The 19123-nt window shown below is 39.2% G+C and overlaps 1 protein-coding gene across 2 annotated transcripts in view; it reads right to left on the bottom strand.

Annotated features, from left to right (window-relative positions):
• Positions 1-11219: 11219 nt before the first annotated feature.
• Positions 11220-19123, bottom strand: part of OXCT1 (3-oxoacid CoA-transferase 1) — a gene marked incomplete at both ends in the record, with an annotated part of 141274 nt that continues 133370 nt past the window's right edge. Inside the window, 2 exons of one of the 2 annotated variants that reach the window (XM_082835919.1) lie at positions 11220-11812; positions 17931-18032. In XM_082835919.1, the coding sequence (XP_082692045.1) occupies positions 11771-11812; positions 17931-18032 (144 nt within the window). Of the gene's footprint in view, positions 11813-17846; positions 18033-19123 lie in introns of those variants that run through there. The other variant, XM_082835918.1, reaches the window with a different exon arrangement.

Genomic DNA, 19123 nt, shown 5'->3' with positions numbered 1-19123 from the left:
CCAAGAGTACTGCATTGTTTGTGACAGAATTCCTTTTGATTTTGCATAGATCATAATAATTCATAAATTACTTGATTTCCCTATTGTTTTGTGTTTTGTTTCTGTTTGTTTGATTTTGACTGTTGAGTCATTTTAGTTCCTTTTTTCTAAACATGGTTACACATTTTATTGAACAACTTGTATATTTAAGGATGTGCTGAACACAAGCAAGTATGTTCAAGACCCCTCTAAAATAATCTCTCATGGAACACATATTTTTCCTTCACATGAAAGGAATTTTAAGTTTACTCTTAACTGTGATTATTTGATTGCGCTATATCTCTCCCTATATTGCTGTACTGCTGTATCCCCAGAACTTAGCAAACCACTGGCTCATAGCTGTTGCTATGCCAGCTATCAACTTATTGCATCTCAGCTCCAAATATACGCTTTACTGTCTGCTCCATGATAATGGAGATGGACCTAGCAAACAGGACTCCTTGGCCAACTGGCACAACGTTAACCCTTGTCAATAGAAAGTGCTGTGTAGGGGCTTCCCTGGTGGCGCAGTGGTTGAGAGTCCGTCTGCCGATGCAGGGGACACGGGTTCGTGCCCCGGTCCGGGAAGATCCCACATGCCGCGGAGCGGCTGGGCCCGTGAGCCATGGCCACTGGGTCTGCGCGTCCGGAGCCTGTGCTCCGCAACGGGAGAGGCCACAGCACTGAGAGGCCCGTGTACCGCAAAAAAAAAAAGAAAAAAAGACAGTGCTGTGTAGACACTGGAGGATGAAGAGGTTTCTCCTCCTGCTGTGGTGTGCTTCTCCTCAGGGTCCTACAGCCCGGTTTTTCCATTGTCCAGCCCCTGCGGCGCACACAGCTTCTCCACACCCAGAAACTGCAGCACAATTGACTTCTCCACTTGAGCCAGGTGTGTGATGGCCAGTGGGACCCAGTGCCAGAAGCTTCCCCCAGCACTTCCTCAGGGAGCTTAGCAGTGGAGTGAGATATCTTCCTGTGAACTGTTTCCCTGGCATCTCTTCAGGTGGGTTTCTGGCAACTTCTGAAGTGTTGCACTCCCCACGACAGCTTTCTTGGGCACCTCAGAGGCAGATTTCCAGCAAGTTCTGCTGGCATGACACCATAGTGACTTCTCTGCCATCCAATAAGCCACAGGTGCACACTTTCCAACAACGTCTGGATCACAGTCCTGGAGGCCTCTCCTTGGATGCCCTATCTCAATCCTAGGGGTAGTGGTTCCTCCTTATATCCACCATTCCTATGTTGTTTTGAGTTTTCTTTCCTTCTTACTAGCCAATTCCTCATCACTCCAATCCCTGTTACAGTTACTAATTCTTCATATTAAACTTTCCCTGTTCAACTTACCACGTAGTTTCTGTCTCTTGATTAGACCTTCACTGATAATGTGCTGAATAAATATCTGTTGAAAGAAAATAAGAAAAGAAGGAAAAAGAAAACGGAGGGAGGTAAGTAGAAAAGAGAGAGACAAGGAGAGAGAGAGAGAGAAAGAGAGAGCTCTAAATTGTTACTATCATATCCCCAAACCAGCTGTGTGATTATTTACTATTATTATTTGGAGTTAGAGATTTAAAAAGACAAACTGAATTTTTCTTTTTAAATTTTTGGCCTTGCTGTGCAGCATGTGGGATTAGCTCCCCGACCAGGGATTGAACCCACTGCCCCTGCAGTGGAAGCGTGGAGTCTTAACCACTGGACCGCCAGGGAATTCCCCTAAAAAGACATACTGAATTTTGTGAATATAATCTTGGGCCACTGAATTACTTGTAATTAATTTATCCACTCTTTATATTCATTCCTTCACTAAAACTTTTAGAGAAACTGTTTTGCCAAGCTTATGATAACAGATTTCTTAGGTTAATGAGAGAATTGATAAATTGGCCAAGAGAATCCAGACTATAAAACCAGTAGAAATTTCTCTGAATATCAGATTTCAGGAACCCTAGATTTCAAGACTGACTTTAAATCAACTACATAATACTTCTCCTGTCCCTCTCCCACTCTCAACTCTTACCAATAAAGGAAATAATGAATGAATAAATAAATAAATAGGTAGGTAATTTAATTCCTGTTCTTTAAAATATCACTGTCAGGAAATGCTGCTTAACATCTAAATTAAATTCCTTACCCACCTTTTCTATTCCTTTTTTTTTTAGACCAAGGATATCCTTCATTAGTTATACATAGCCGTTCTTTAAATTCTTATTAAATCACTCCTTTAGCTTCCCTTCTGCAAGTTAAATATTCCAATTTTATTCTCTCACCATAGTTTTATTCTTCTTAATTCTGTCTTCCTGACCTTTTTCCAAGTTTTTCACACTTGTCTCAGTCAGTTCAGGCTGCAAATACCATAGACTGGGTAGTTTAAACATTAAATATTATTTCTCACAGTTCTGGAGGCTGAGAAACCCAAAATCAAGGTGCTGGCAAATTCAGCATCTGACGAGAGCCCTCTCCCTGGTTTGCAGACGGCTGCCTTCTTGCTGTATCCTCACATGGCAGAGAGAGAGGATGGGGGACTCTGGTCTCTTCCTCTTCATATAAGGGCACTATTGCCACCATGGAAGCTCCATCCTCATGACCTTATCTAAAGCTAATCTAAACCTCCCAAAGACCCTACCTGCAAATACTATCACAGTGAGGATTAGGGTTTCGATACATGAACTTGGGTGGAGAGGCAGAAACATTTTTTCGACAGCAACATTCATCCTAAATGGCACTGTACTTTCTTCGGCAATCTCTTGTCAAGTTTGATACTCCTGACTTAATGCAAGTGCCTTCTCAAATGCTTTGGCCTTCTATATGCTTGTTTGTGTATTTGGGTATCAGTGATAAGTTAAACACCTTTAGTTACAATATTAAAAACTTTTCACAGGTTTAAAAATTAAAAACTTTTCACAGGTAAACCTGTGTATACCTAAGATAGAAATTGTATATATGGAAAAGACGGGAGTTAGTGGAGAAGGACAGGAGGACCTAGAGACGTACCTGGAAGGCAAACTGTGATGGAAACATTATATAATAAGCACTTGGACTACTTGGAAGAACTGTTTTAAAGACTATTTACAAACACACTAATAAAATTATTGACTCTTTTCTATCCATAAAGCAACTCCCTAAGAGTCTTTTCCTATGCAAGCAGTTCTGTGTGTACTTGAAAGTTATAAAGACAGGTTTCTTTAAATTCTTAAATCAGACACTATGCTAATTCAGAAAGACCTTAGAGGACCCTTTCAATTCATAGATCCCAATATGAATAATTTCCCCCATTTTAAGTCTTTAGAATCGGGATGCATTTCACAAGTGATGGTATCCTGCTATTGGCTCCTTCAGGTTCTGGCAGCCCTACTCCTCCAGGAGAAGCTGAGACAGGCACCTCAGCTCCCTCTCACTCTAATCCTGACCTGATGTCCACCCCCAATCTGTTCCTTGGACAACTTGAACTCTCTTGTCAGTGAGAAGCCCTTGATAGTAAATGCAGACTTCAAGAAGGTGGATTTCCTTGGGCTATTAACTGCTTATGATGTCTATCAGCTGAAGAAAGCATCCATTAATGACCCTTCTTTTATTTTTTAAATTTATTTTACTAAAGTATAGCTGATTTACAACATTGTGTTAGTTTCTGCTGTACAGCAAATTGATTCAGTTTTATATATATATATATATTCTTTTTCATATATAGTTCCCTGTGCTATACAGTAGGACCTAGTTTTTTATCCATTCTATATATAATAGTTTGCATCCTCCAATCCAAAAAGGGAATACTAGGCACACTCACCTGAGACTGAGGGAAAGTCTAAAAAATATCTTAATGTGCATATAATAAAATAAGTGATAAAAAAGCAAACAAAGTCATTAAAAAATAAGCAAACAAAATCACAATTAATTTTTAAATTGATGGTGTCTTCACACATATAGACCAATGGAAAAGAACAGACAGCCTAGAAATGAACTCACGCATGTATGATCAACTGATCTTCAACGAGGATGCCAAGAACACACAATAGGGATATGATAGTCTCTCCAACAACTGGTGCTGGGAAAACTGGACATCCACATGCAAAAGAGTGAAATTAGACCCTTATCTTACACCATACACAAAAATCAACTCAAAACAGATTAAAGATTTAAACGTAAGACCTAAATCTATAAAAACTCCTAGAAGAAAACATAGGGCAAAATCTTCTGCATATTGGTCTTGGCAATGACTTTTTACATATGACATCAAGAGCACAGGGAACAAAAGCAAAAATAGACAAGAGGGGTTGCATATATATAAGAAACTCCTACAACTCAGTAGCAAAAATTTATATAAACAAATTTAAAAATGGGCAAAGGTACATGGTTGGTGGGAATGTAAATTGGTGCAGCCACTATGGAGAACCATACGGAGATTCCTTAAAAAACTAAAAATAGAGTTACCATATGATCCAGCAAGCCTACTCCTGGGCATACATTCAGAGAAGATGAAAGCTCTAATTCAAAAAGATACATGCACCCCAATGTTCATAGTAGCACTATGTACAATAGCCAAGACATGGAAGAAACCTAAGAGTCTATCAACAATGAATGGATAAAGATGTGGTGTACACACACACATACACACACACACACACACACACACACACACACACACACACAGGAATATTACTCAGCTATGAAAAAGAACGAAATAATGCCATTTGCAGCAACATGGATGGACCTTGAGATTATCATACTAAGTGAAGTAAGTCAGACAGAGAAAGACAAATATTGTATGATATTACTTATCTGTGAAACCTAAAAAATTGTACAAATGAACTTCTTTACAAAAGAGAAACAGACTCACGACATAGAAAAAAAATTTATGGTTATCAAAGGGGAATGGGGGATAAATTCAGAATATGGGATTAACAGATGCAACTACCATATATAAAATAAACAACAAGGACCTACTGCATAGCACAGGGAACTATATTCAATATCTTGTAATAAACTATGATGGAAAAGAATAGAAAAAAAGAATATAGACATATAAAATATATACGTATAACCAAATCACTGTAGTACACCTGAACTAACACAATATTGTAAATCAACTGTATTTCAAAAAAAAAAAATGCGCAAAGGACTCAGTCATTTCTCCAAAGAAAACATACAAATGGCCAATAGATATATGAAAAGATACTCCTCATCACTAATCAAGGAAATGCAAATCAAAACCGCAATGAAAAAGAAAAAAAAAACCATAATGAAGTATCACCTCACACCTATTAGAATAGCTATTATCAAAAAAAAAGATAGCAAGTGTTGACAGTATATGAATAAATTGGAACCCTTGCACACTGTTGGCGGGAATGTAAAATGATTCGGCTGCTATGGAAAGTAGTATGGAGGTTCCTCAAAAAATTAAAAATAGTGTGAGCATATGATCAGCAATCCCCTCTTGGGTGTAAAAATAATTGAAATAATTGAAATCAGGAATTGAAGAGATATCAGCACTCCCATGTTCACTGCAGCATTCTTCACAATAGCCAAGATATAGAAACAACCTAAACGTCTACAGGTAGATAAATGGATAAAAAAAATATGGTGTACACATACAATACTATTTGGCCATAAAAAAAAGAAGGAAATCCTGCCATTATGTGATAATATGGATGAACCTAGAGGACATTATACCAAGTGAAATAATACTGCATGATTCCAAAATTCATAGAAACAGAGAATAGAATGGTGGTTGCCAGAAGCTTGGGGAGGGGGGAGGAAATGAGGAGTTACTGTTCAACAGCTATAAAGTTTCAATTATACAAGATGAATAGTTCTAGAGATCTGCCTACTACCTTTCACCTGTACTTGACAATACCATATTTAAGGTAGATCTCATGTTAAATATTCTTACTATAATAAAAAAGATGGTGTCATATTCAAAGAAATACAATAATAACAGTTAAACATTCTCATATGGTGTGTATCTTGATGGCCCTAATGCATTCCCACCCCTACACCCACCCTCAATAGCTCCACAGGCTCCAGTGCTGTGACTCGTTTTCCTCTTTCCAGGACCCAGTGAATGGAATGGCACTAGATTTCACCAGGCAATGCTCTCTCTGTGTCACCAATAACATATATTTTTAGGCTCCTAAAATCAATCTTATCTTTGGGGTTCTACTGAGTCTGAGCCACAACTCTGACTTTGAACATGGGTTAAGATTAATGCCAAGAAAACCAAATTTCAGAAGGTGTTCAGCTACAAAGATAAAGCAATGCCCATCAGCCCCTCCTGCTGGTGTCAGCTGAGCATCCTTACTTGTGTGGTTGCCTACACAGGGCCTTTTATTAGAGCAAACCCAGTAATTGTAAATTTTTCACAGGGACAATTTGCCTCGTGGGTGCCATTATCCTTTTTTATTTTGACAACTACCCATTTCTTTATGAACTGGGTTGTGTACAAGAGCTGTGTAGACAGGAGGGACAAAACCTGAAGACATGTCCCATTAGGTGGAAAGGTTTTGAACTCTCCGTTTTGCAGCTTACCAGAGAGTAACAAATCTATTCTATTCAGGAATTTAATTCACATCTCATTAAGTACCTTGGCAAAATCCAACATTAGCCCTGAAAGGCTAATTTGATTAAAGAATTGATGGACATTACTTCTCTCAGACTAAAAAAGTTAATTTTAATGGAGGTAATAATATCTCCCTGGCAGATTATTATGAGAATGAATTAAACTAGCTAGTATATTTTAGGTGTTTGATACATTATACAATGCTAAGCAAATGTAGGTAATTATCTTTATTCTTTTGTTATAGCCTCCAGATTCCACCTCTTATTTCTTTCCTTTTTTTTCCTACATCTTCCTCAGAGGTCTTAACCTAATTATTTAGCTAAGGGAAACCCTCAGGCCTGGCTTACTGTCACCTCATGTTTTCAACTAGTAAATTGGTTTAATAAACACATTTGGAAAGCTACCATGGGCAAGTCACGGAGTTGTTATACTAATATACAAGATGTTAAAAACAGCACACAGACACAATGTATGCTACATTCCAAAGTGAGGCCACTATGCACACATTTTGGAATATCTGGCTAAGAAACAGACAACCCTTAAACCCTTACTTATACTGGGTGCATAAAAGAGCTGGGAGCTGGAGATTAAAGGCGTATTTGTGGAGCTTTGGAGAGCTATTGGGCACTCTAACCCAAGAAGGCAAAGTAGGAGATGCTACCTCCTATCCCCAAATCAAGAGAGAGAAGCTTCAGATGCAACATCAGGGTTTAAATGTGAGCCTGTGTTTTGCCGAAAGCCTGCTTTCGGTTAGGTTTGTTGGATTCGCTGGCAAAATAACTACTCTCTCACACAAATAAACAGCTTCAATCAAACCTTTAATAGAAGGTGATTTAACTTAATTTCAATATACAACCATTAAAAGGAAAGGAATAAGAATATTAACAGAGTACATAAATTTCAATATACAATCATTAGAGGGAAAGGAATAAGAATATAAACAGTATATAACAGAGCATACATCACCGAATCGGGCCGACACCTACTTCCAGATCCAAGCAGCAGCTGGGAAGTCCCGAGTAACAGCAATCTGGAGCCCCAGTTGGGAAGGGTCCAATGTTCGCTGATCCCCGGGAACTGGCCAGATTCCCAAGGCCCAGGAAGCTTCGTGACTTACTCCCTTCTTTATCTGTTGGTTCCCAGGACTTGTTAGCACCGGTTCTGCTGAGCTGCATGCAGTCTAGCAGCTCGGCATGCAGCTCTTTCAGGGTCCTTGTTTAGTCAAAGGCCTATTGTTGCCTCTGAAGCCTGAACAAGACTATTTTACTAGCTTCCCCAATTATAGACAGCCTGGTCTATAATCTTCTCTTGAAAAATTTAAAGGGTAACAGATAGAATGCCTAGGAATGAGCCCAAAACATAAAATGACTGCATTAGGTACCTGGGCTCCCATGGTTTGTCAGTGGAAATAGGATCCTATGTGATTCATGCTAGAAAAAAGCCAGGGTAGTTGCCTGAGGTCGTTTCCAAGTGGACCACCCGGAGTGGCACCCCACTAAAGGCAATGAGGACCATGATAATCAAGCATGCTTAACCTCCACAAGCAAATATCATTTGTGTTTGATTGTGGCTTTGAGGGAAGGAATTGTCTTATTAATTACTTACCTGGATCGGTATGGGCATCACTCCCATGAGACTTGCTATGTGGTACATGAAAGGTGCCTTTGGATGATTTCACACAGACATATTTAATATTATGGAACGAGGACACTTCAAGTATATGTCACACAGTCATGCACTTAGACCACATGACATTTATTGATATTTATGCGTAAATCCACTTTGATATTCAGTATGGCAGTGGGAAGTGGGAAGGCAGTGTAGAAAATAAAAGGACAGGAACAAGAGACGATTCTGGTAGTACTGACAGACATTTTTAAAAGATCTGTCAGTATTTTTGCAACCAGATGTATTAATTATATTTTATTGAACCATGGTGGAAGATAATATATTCTCCTCATCTTAAAAATGAAGAATCTGAAAATAAGCTGAAGAAACTCAAGGTAATGTTTTATGAGGAAAGGGAAAAGGTTAGTGCAAGGAAACCCATCCATTGAATAAATCTCTGCTTACACTTCCACTGGAATAATTTTCAAAGTTGTGCTGACTATACTGCGATGTAGGAGAAAGAAAACCTCTACCCACAACCTTTCTATCCACTGGGTAACACCTATAAATGTTCTTACATGTGTTCTCTGGGCCCAGGGACAAGCAGTTTTGCTTGTATTCTGCATACCTTCTGTAGGAGACCAGATCCCTCCTAGGACTCAAGAATTACCAAAGCTGATTGAGTTCACACTCTGGGTGCAAGTGACAAAGGCATCTGCTCAAGCAAAAAGGGGAAATTTGGGGCTCATTTACAAGCATGGATGGAGAGAAGTTGGCCTTCGATATGTGCAGAAACAGGAACTCAAATACCACCAGGATGCCTCCTCCCTACAGCTGCAGTGTGTGTTTCCACTTCTTTCTCTCCACCTGGAGCTCAGCTTGTAGCGTGTGTGTATTGGGGTGGGGGTGGGGGGCAGGATGTTGGTGCCAGAGTCACATTCTTCTTATGGCTTAGGGAACAGGAATCAGAAAATTGGCTTCTCTCTCATCTCCAGTTTGTAAACAGAGGATAAATAACCTGAATGGTACATTTTGGGTCATACACCCACCCCCGGGTATAATCACGCTGGACAAAGGAGAGCTACCAAAAGAGGCATATCCTGAGCACAGGCCCAACTCCTTGGCCAGGGGGTGAGTCTGTTATGAGAGGGGCAACACAGGTGCTGCGTAGACATCACTAGAGCCACTTCAAAATGCAAGCAAACACAACACCCCACTGGGAAATTACTGATGTATGTGTATCCTAAAGGAATGTTACATAAAAGCAAAGAAATATTAACACGTGAAATCTGGGATAATCAATTTTTATAGACAGATCACTGACTTTGACAAGGAGCAAAGTCGGAATTCATCTAGGTTAACATTTCATTTGTTCTTTCATGAAGGAGAATAGCTTTTCTTTGGTAAGATCAAAAGAAAAAGCAGTAACCCGATTAGAAGTGGTACAGTGTGCTAACTTTATTATTGGCTATTCCACCAATCTCTGTTGTATTATTCCCATGTTTAGGCATGCCATTCCCAAATGAGAAAAAGGACAATCACACCAATCTATATCAATTTGGAATACTTATTGTACATCTTAATGCATTTCTTAACATCCATGGTACTCTTTTTTTTTCACGGTACACGGGCCTCTCACTGTTGTGGCCTCTCCCGTTGCAGAGCACAGGCTCCGGACGCGCAGGCTCAGCGGCCATGGCTCATGGGCCCAGCCGCTCCGTGGCACGTGGGACCCTCCCGGACCAGGGCACGAACCCGCGTCCCCCGCATCGGCAGGCGGACTCTCAACCACTGCACCACCAGGGAAGTCCCATCCATGGTACTCTTTAATCAAGAATATAAAGCCATCTACTTAGGATTTGCCACTCAAAGTGAAGAACATTCTTAGAATCACAGAATAAGTAAATTTACAAATATAACAACCATCAATATCACATTTTCCAAACCATAACTCTAACATGGATGTATATCATTTCTCCAGACCTGGCAAATTCTTTAAAAAGTCCGTTTTACCAGTACTGGGAGAGTATGCTTTCAACCATGCAGCCAGCCAGAGGGACCATTTTATATATGGAGTGTGCTTCTCACAAAAAAACCCTCTCCTTCCTCTGAAATGACAGAACTGTAGCTATATCTGAAGAGAAAGTGAATTTCAGTGGCAACCATCAGCTAAGAACATGCATAAATTCCTATATCTGGTATGAGAGAAATGGTGTATCGCACTGTACTATGCCTACCTCTGTCCAGAGGACAGCAATCTGGCCTGTCTTCAGGGTGCCTGGACTTTTCTCCCATTTGATACGCAGGATGCTTGGTATACTCCCTGGGGAACTGTTTGATACTGAGGATACCTCTGAGGAGAAGGTCCTTGCAAAACCTAATCCATCATGTTTATTTTCTAAGAATGAAGTTCACTGCTCTTCAAATCCTGGATTTGCTCATCAGTATTTCCCTTAGTTTGATAAAGCTGAATTAAAAGTACTTTGTTCAAGGAACACGCCTGGGCAGAAGAAATAACACTGTTCTTCAGAAAAAGGCATTCAACATTTAGAAACTTTTCTGAGCAGAAAAAAGAGGCCCTGAAAAGCAGGGACTTTTTTAACTCTGCGCTCACTGTTACTATGGGTTCACGATGAATTACCGCACAGCCCCTTTTGGTCTAAGAAGTGGTGTTGTATAAGAAGCCCACAGTAACATAGAGAAAGACACTTAATGGTCCCTCTGGATACACACGAATACTGTACGGTTTGAAAATGAGAAAACTGACTAGGTCAGTTAGGCTTATAGCCCTCTTGCTAAAAGCAACTTTAATCTTTGGCAAAGCACAGATGGTTATTTGGTTTGTTTATAAAGGCAACTTCTCGGTTGGATGTCAGCACCAATAGACCCTATACCCTTCGGTCTCTCCCACAAACCAGGTTACTTCTCCCACACAGAGATGTTCCTGTTTGCCTTCTTGGGCATCTACTTAGTTACAAAAAGTGGGGGGGGGGGGAGTTAGGAGGGGTGGGAGAAGGGATGCTCTAGGGAAACAAGATGTAATCACAAAATCAGAGGCTCCAAAAAAAAGACAGAGGAGGCCAAAGGAAAATCATAACCCTTAAGACAGCATTTCTCCTGATTAAACTTCACACAAATGTTATCTTTCAGGACTAGTACGATGCTCCCCTGGGTATACTCTGGGTGGAGTTCATTTTCTCCCTCATTCTTTTTTTTCTACGTGTCACGATTTACTTAGGAGGCAAAGTACATCAATGAAACTCTTCCTAAGTAAGGGCCCATCTTGGTACAAACTGCACACAATTTAATGTACATACCACAGAAGATGAAGCTAAACCCAATGTGAGCACCAACTGTAAATATGACCTTCTCAGCACTTATAAAGCAAATAAGATAGTATTTTTTTTCTTTTTCATTAAAACGTCACAGTACGCTTGAGAGAACAAAGTCTACATGGCTGTATAAAGCATTAAGATGACAGAAAACTAGTCAAAAACTGCTTGTTAGATATACAGTTATGATTACTGATGTCCTTTTAATAAAATCCCATGTGGTTAAAATGAAAAACACACAGCTTGGGACAAAAGTCTACGCCACATTTCAAGTTGCGATCTGCTGCATTGGTATGAGTTTTGGTGAAACCTGGTAAAAGAAAGAGAAATAAATAAGCAACTTACGAAAAAACCTCATGGTATAAACATCTCTACTTTGAATTTCCAAACCTGAGTGATGTTTGGAAACAAGCAGCCTTCTCAGGAACCTCACCAGGAGTTTCCTCATTATTTTCCATTCTGAACCACTGAGAAAAAGAACACCTTTTCCATTTACATTTTGTATATTTAGTAGTTCTCAACCTTCTTGCATTATAGCTCTTAAATTAAGGATCATTGGGCTTCCCTGGTGGCGCAGTGGTTGAGAGTCCACCTGCCGATGCAGGGGACGTGGGTTCGTGCCCTGGTCCGGGAAGATCCCATATGCCGCGGAGCGGCTGGGCCCGTGAGCCATGGCCGCTGAGCCTGCGCATCCGGAGCCTGTGCTCCGCAACGGGAGAGGCCACAACAGTGAGAGGCCCGCGTACCGAAAAAAAAAAAAAAAATTAAGGATCATTAAGACTTGCAATTAGGAGGAGGTGGGGGAGGAGCCGCGGGAGACAAACAAAGGGTCCAGAAAACCAAACTATCTACTGAAAGGACCACTGAGCTCTGAGATTGATGAAACAGAGACACAGAGCAAGGCACAAGTTTCAAAATCCTCAAAATAGGTCCAGTCAATTCACAATTTTGTTAAGAGATACTTAATGTAGTCTTTGGATGACAAACTTTTATCAGAAATTTCATAATCAGAGTGGAAATGATATAAAGGCAGTAAGAAGATACCAAGTTATTACAAAAAGGAGGTAACAGCATTAAAAATATTAACTATAATTATGTTCAAAGTACAAAATAGCAAATGTATTCCTAGGAGTCCTGAAGCAGAGAAATATGAGGACAGATCTACATTTAATGGTAAAGGTGGTGGAAGAAGAAACCTAAATATAAGTAGTCTGGCTTAATTTTGACTGATTTTTAAGGTGTAATGGCAGGTACAGATTTCTTCATTTAATCTGGCAAATACCCATTAAGTCCGAGTAACAGGCCGCATGGACAGCACAGTAAGGAATACTAAAATTTAGGTGATTTTTGAGACCTTCAAGGATGTGGCAATTGAAGTGGGTCTAAATTGCCTTCCAGAATAAACACTTAATGTTTTTTTAAATGAATGAATGAGTGATTGGATTAGATAAGCTTCCAAGAACTAGAAGAAAGGTTTCTAATAGAGGTTAAGTCAGTATTAAGAATAGAAGAAGGCAATCATTTGGCTTTGATGAAGTTAAATATTTCTAGTTCATTTGTAAATTGTTTATAAAGTCTTCACAGTGTCGAGAGTTAATGCCCCCTTCTCCATTTTTCTACCTAAAGAATGACATGTCTAGAATAAAAAGGATAGGAATGGCTTGGTACATATCCATATCTTAGGATAAATGAGAGCTCATTCAGACTTGCCAGCTCCGAGAACAGATATATCATAATAGACAAAGTAATAGACATTAATAGACAAAAGTCACAGCCCACATTTGCAGAGATATTCAACTCTACTGAAAAGAATAAAGATATATGGGCTCCGAGTATTTAGAAAGTGTGTCTCACAAACTATCGATTTTCTTTTTTTAAACAACAGAGCATCTGTGGAAATAATTTAATGAAATAAAACTCTTTTTTGACAACAGATCAATAGGTGATTAATGCCATAAAGCACTAATAGGTGCTTTATGGCATTACCTTTAAAAGGAAACTGGACACCTTGATTTTTTAAACTAAACATCTGATCCTTCTCCTTGTCATGTTGGCCCTATTTTCAGCTCTTAGTATCATTTATATCCTCAGTGTGGAACTTGACTTTTATCAGAAAAGAAGGTGAACCTTTATGTAGACTGACTTGGCCTGTCTATTTTTGTACAGAAAAACATCTACTGAACCTCCATTTTTCATCTGTTCTCTCACAGTCTCATCAACATTGTCTGTGTAAGCTGAAGCAGATTATCCTTCCAAAGTGATCTACAGGCTATGCACAGGACTATATGATTTAAATGCATAAGATAAGCTAACGAGCTATCTTCCCAGTCCATTGAAATCCAAAGAGTATACTGTTTAATTCTGGTATAATGCCAGTTCATAATAGATATTGAGAGTACAAATTTATTCAACTTGGCAAAGAATGCTCACAGCTGGCTTCTTTCAGATTCCACTGCAAACATATAAATAGGCAGGATTCTTATCTGATGTTTTGCCACTGGTGGTTTAGGTGTATTCCTACCTAGAGAACAAGACCAAGGCCCCTAGGAGGAGGAACTCTACCAATTTGTTCTATTTTACTCACATTTCATAGCTCAATATGGGACATACACTTGGGGTTTAATAAATAATCATGGACGACTAATAACCCCTGGAAGTTTATTCTACCCCATGATGTTCAACTATGGATTCAATTTATTTAAAAAGTTTTAAGTTAAAAAAGAAACAAATATTCTAGTTTAAAAAGGTCCACAGACATATATAGTAAGGAAAAACTTATGTAACTCAAGCATGCATCAGAAAAGAAAGAAATGAATAACCAATTGAATTAACTACTCACTGAAAAAGATACTTTGCAGATCATGGAATTTAAGTGGTGGAATGTCACCTTCCTTTTTTCTTTCTATTTGACCCATCAAATAGCTGGCAGTAACACGCTAAGTGATGCAAGTATAGCCCAAAAAATTTAAAGAAATTTAACATTTTCATTAGCTTGTCACAGCTATAATATGAGGAACTGTGCAGTATCACTTTGACTCTTTGAAAATGAATTATTATTGGATATTGAGACAGAATATTTTCAAAATGTGAGTGCCCTCGGAAGAAAGTAAACCAAAGGACTCCTTAGTTATAAAAATGTTGGGAGCTAGTAGCATTAAAGAACAACAGAAAAGCATTTCTGCATAGCATCACAATCAAGCATTTGTAGAGGGTGAACATGTGTGTATGGCTCTACCCAGCAACAGTGCTGGGGTGGAGCATTTATTCCCACTTCTCACATTCCCTTCCATGTGGAGGGACACCTCCTAGTGTAATACTCTGGCCTCAAGTGTGTCCCTTAATGGCTCAACTAAATGATGATTTGGGCAGAGGAACTGGGGTATGTGAAACTCAGCCCAACTCTTCTTCCTCATCGGGATCAGCCTTCTGTAGGCAGCACATGCTCTATTTTGCTCTCAGTCACATGGAAAGAAGCTCAGCAGTAAAGACTCGCCCTTGTGTAGAAGGCCTATGATTTTCCATGGCTGCCTATAACTGGGAGCTGAAGTCTTCCCCACTTCAGGGGTTCGTATCTGGGAAGGCTTTTGTGGCTGTACACCAAAGCCCCATCCTTCATTCTGGGCTTTGTAATGATGATGTTTTTAACCTCAACTTGCCCAGCTCCCTTATCTCTCTCAATAGATTTGGAACTCAATCCCCAAGAAATATAGAGGGAAGTCCCTTTCTTTATAACACCTGCATTTTGAAGGAGAGTGATGGTATGGAACAAGATCTCTGTCCATTATGGGTTGGCTTCTCTTGCTGTGAACTACTCCTGACCAGAATTTTATTTTAGAAGTGTGATGAAGGTTCCAGAAATATAGTCAATATCTGCATTTTTTTTTTTTTTTTTACAAAATTTCCACAGCTTCCTTTGGAGTTCAAGATATAACATGACCCTTAAGAGAGTTTCCTCCTAATTGAAAAGAAAACTCTTTTCAGCTGGCACTATGGTTACTATGAATTTTTTAAGAAGCTATTTCAGGTGATACCTAAGGGACACATTTTCCTTTCACATTTCTGTTGTTGTTTTTGTTAATTGCACTGTGGCACACAGGAAAGTCTTAGTGATTCTTTTTTTTTTAATGCCCAAATAGTTCATTATAACTATTATTTTTAATACCCTGAAACCACAATTTTGTCATGCCCTGTTATCTGATGCTGTCATATCTTGTCTTTTTCTTTGAAATTTGCAGGATTTTCTCAATCAGCTTATATCCACATTCTGTATCCTTTGCCCATACACTTGCCCGTATTCTTAGGTATAGAGGACCTTTACCAACACATTTTCACAATTACTTTGACCTAGGTTTTTACTTTTTTTTCTTTATGCAACAACCTGTCTGTCTAACTGTTATGCAACAACCTGTCTGTCTAACTATTCTCTTCTAGAATGTTCACTTCTCGGTATACAGTGAAGGCTGAGAAATAGAAATCCTTTCTCAAACAGAAATCTTGAGCAAGTTGTAATGTAGTCAGATATAGAGTAAAATGCTACCTATGCAGTGATAATCTTATGAGATATCTTCTGAATTATGACATGGAATACCTCTGAATTATCAAATAAAGAGATGTTATCCCAATGTACTTTTATTATTAAATGTATCTTACTGATAACCCAGCTATTAGGCAAAACATCTTATTAATTAGAACACTCCAGACCCTAGCCTTACAAAGATTTTGATACACATGACTTCATCTGTCAGGGTCTAAAGAGATGCCATTGATCATCAGATCCTCAAAATCCAGTTCTTCTGTCAAGATGGTTTAGCTGATACTACACCTTTTCAGGGCAACACTGACATAAAAATTAACATTTAATTTCAACAGCCTAATTTGGAGGAAACAAGATTACATGTCAATGTCAAAAGAGAAGGAGGGGTGGTACTGTGATAAAAGAGGGGCCATAGAGATATTTTTCAATGTATCAAGACGTGGAAACTAGCACTTTAAGAAAAAGCAAAAACAGTAAAAATACATCTTTTTCATTCCTGATTTACCTACGTGACTAAAAAAAAACCCAAACCTGATAACAATGAGGATCTTTTTTGCAATTCCCTTTTGCAGCAGAGACTGGAACATTCTATAGACCTCAAAAATGCTATCTGCTGAAGAAGAGACTAACTCATCCACATAGGGAAAAAATATAAAGAATAGCTAATTAAGTAAGAAGAACTGTTTGCTTTTATCACTGGAGTAAGGAATTCTAAACAGTTAAACTATAAACAAATCCCATTTTTTACCCCCTGGGGTCATTGAAAAGTTAATTAAAGATGAGCTTTTCATGTAAGGTATTGTTGGAAAGCTTCTTTTTTTCCAAAGGGAAATTCAAAAAAAGGTTAATAGACAAAAACCTTCATATAATACCAGACACAATTATATGTGGATAATGAATTATGCAACAAAATTGCTTTTACAGACATTTGTTACGCACTGACAGGTACCAGCCAAGCATGTAGTACCTAAGGAAGAAATGTATGAAATACATGCATGATTTATCAAGTAAGTTTTATTAAATTACCTTCTCCAGGATGGGTAGCTGCAATATTTCTTCTCATAATAAATATATTTCATTTTAACACATAGAGCTGTTCTTAAAAAGTTATGTGAGAAGTAAAGTCTATTTCTTCATTTTCTCAGACACATTTCGACTTTACATTTGATTAACTTCAAATGGACTGAGCTGTCCTCTCGACCCCCATTAGGTAGGCGATTGGTGATTCATAAACAATCGCTTATATTAAAGGGCGATTATTTATATTACAGTATTATTCTCTTAGTTTTAAAAAGGGATTTGGAGATTTCTTAAGTGGATACTCCCCTGATGTTCTTATCTGCTTTGTAAGCAGAGTTTTATGCACTAAGTTTTTCTTCAAATACAGAGAACACCTATTTTGTGACTATAAATCTGGTGGTGTCAAAAGCTCGACATTCTAATACCTCCAAGGGATGGAACAATCAGGCAAAGAAGTTAAAGAGAAAGTCATAAGCCACAGATGGGTTTAAAAATAAGGAAGTACCGTTTCTCTGAGTGTGGCTCGCATTTTTTAGTTAATTAAGTTTGGCCACAGCTGATACGTAACCCAAGAACAGAGGATTGCAAGGGACTTGACAGAAAGTAGCTTCGAGTTGAAGCTCAACCTGCTGTTTCCAGCAGCTCCTGGGGTTTCCTCCCCCTTCTGACTCCTGAGCCAGACCCTGGCCCATGAGCCACAGCCTGTTCCTGCTGCCACCTGCTCTCAGCGGAGGCACCCTTCCTTCCACTCCTGTTCTCTGCTAAGGTCAACTCCAAAAATGATCACAAATTAATGGTTCATGTCGCATAAACACCCATTAATCAAGCTCAGGATATAGGACAAGTGGCTGGATTTGTTCACAGAAACACTTACTGCGAAATCGCACCCAGTGCTCTTTTTTATGTCATCCACTGTCAGGCCTTCCCAGAGTTCAATCAGAGTCAGGCCTTTCTTGTTGTCCACGTCAAATACAGCCTGTAGAAGTCAAGAAAATGACAACGACAATTTCTATTACGGTAATTATTTATAGCACAAAACAGAAATAACCTCTCAAGTTCTTTAAGGAGAGAAAAGACTCAGGATAAAAGACTGAAAATCAGCAATGAAAAAATGTAAACCGTAACTGCTATATTTTGGTGAGAATAAATGCCAACTCCCTAACTGGCAGTTAGGGAGCTCTGCTGATGCCAGAAAATAAATGAGTGTTGACTATTGATGGCATTTGCTACTATAATAACCAGGTTTTTTTGTTTGTTTGTTTGTTTTTTTGCTGTACGTGGGCCTCTCACTGCTGTGGCCTCTCCTGCTGCAGAGCACAGGCTCCGGACGCGCAGGCTCAGCGGCCATGGCTCACGGGCCCAGCCGCTCCGCGGCATGTGGGATCTTCCCGGACCGGGGCACGAACCCGTGTCCCCTGCATTGGCAGGCGGACTCTCAACCACTGCGCCACCAGGGAAGCCCCAAACCAGGTTTTTTTTAAACTTTCTTTTTGTTAGATCTAACACTTTGGGTCAATTTGATGATGAATAATGATTTGAAGAAAGAAAAGAATGAAGAAAAGCAGGGAAGGAGGAGGTATTTGGAAGGGGAAAGCACAGGGATGATGGGGGAAAGCTGATCAATGCTTCTGGGTAAACTACAGGAAACAAAAGAAGGTGCTCTGAAGTAGCTAGGAGTAATTATAAAGGGATGGCTGGCCCTGAAAGACCACCCCCATCCCCAGGTAAATAGTAAAGCTTTCCCTTTAAGTCCTATGAAAACACATAGATCCAAAAGTAGAGCATGAGAATCTCCCTCTGGTATGGAAATCAAATGAAGATGCTTATGTTTAGGACAGCATGAGAAGGCTCACCTCACCCTAAATATTGCATGACAACACATGAGAGTACACATGCATGACACAACATGAGAGTATTGCATGACTCTCAACCACTGCGCCACCAGGGAAGCCCACAATTTTTTTTTTTAATTGGACACTTTTCCTTTGCAGAAAGTGTGTCTGGAGCATCATTCGTACTGATTTTCTTTCCCCTGTATTATGAACAACTACAAATTTATCAAAATGG

This window comes from Leucopleurus acutus, assembly GCF_964270905.1.
Source record: "Leucopleurus acutus genome assembly, chromosome: 3".
Lineage (NCBI taxonomy): Eukaryota > Metazoa > Chordata > Mammalia > Artiodactyla > Delphinidae > Leucopleurus > Leucopleurus acutus.
Note: the sequence above shows the minus strand (reverse complement) of the source record. Positions and strands in the feature narration are given on the sequence as shown.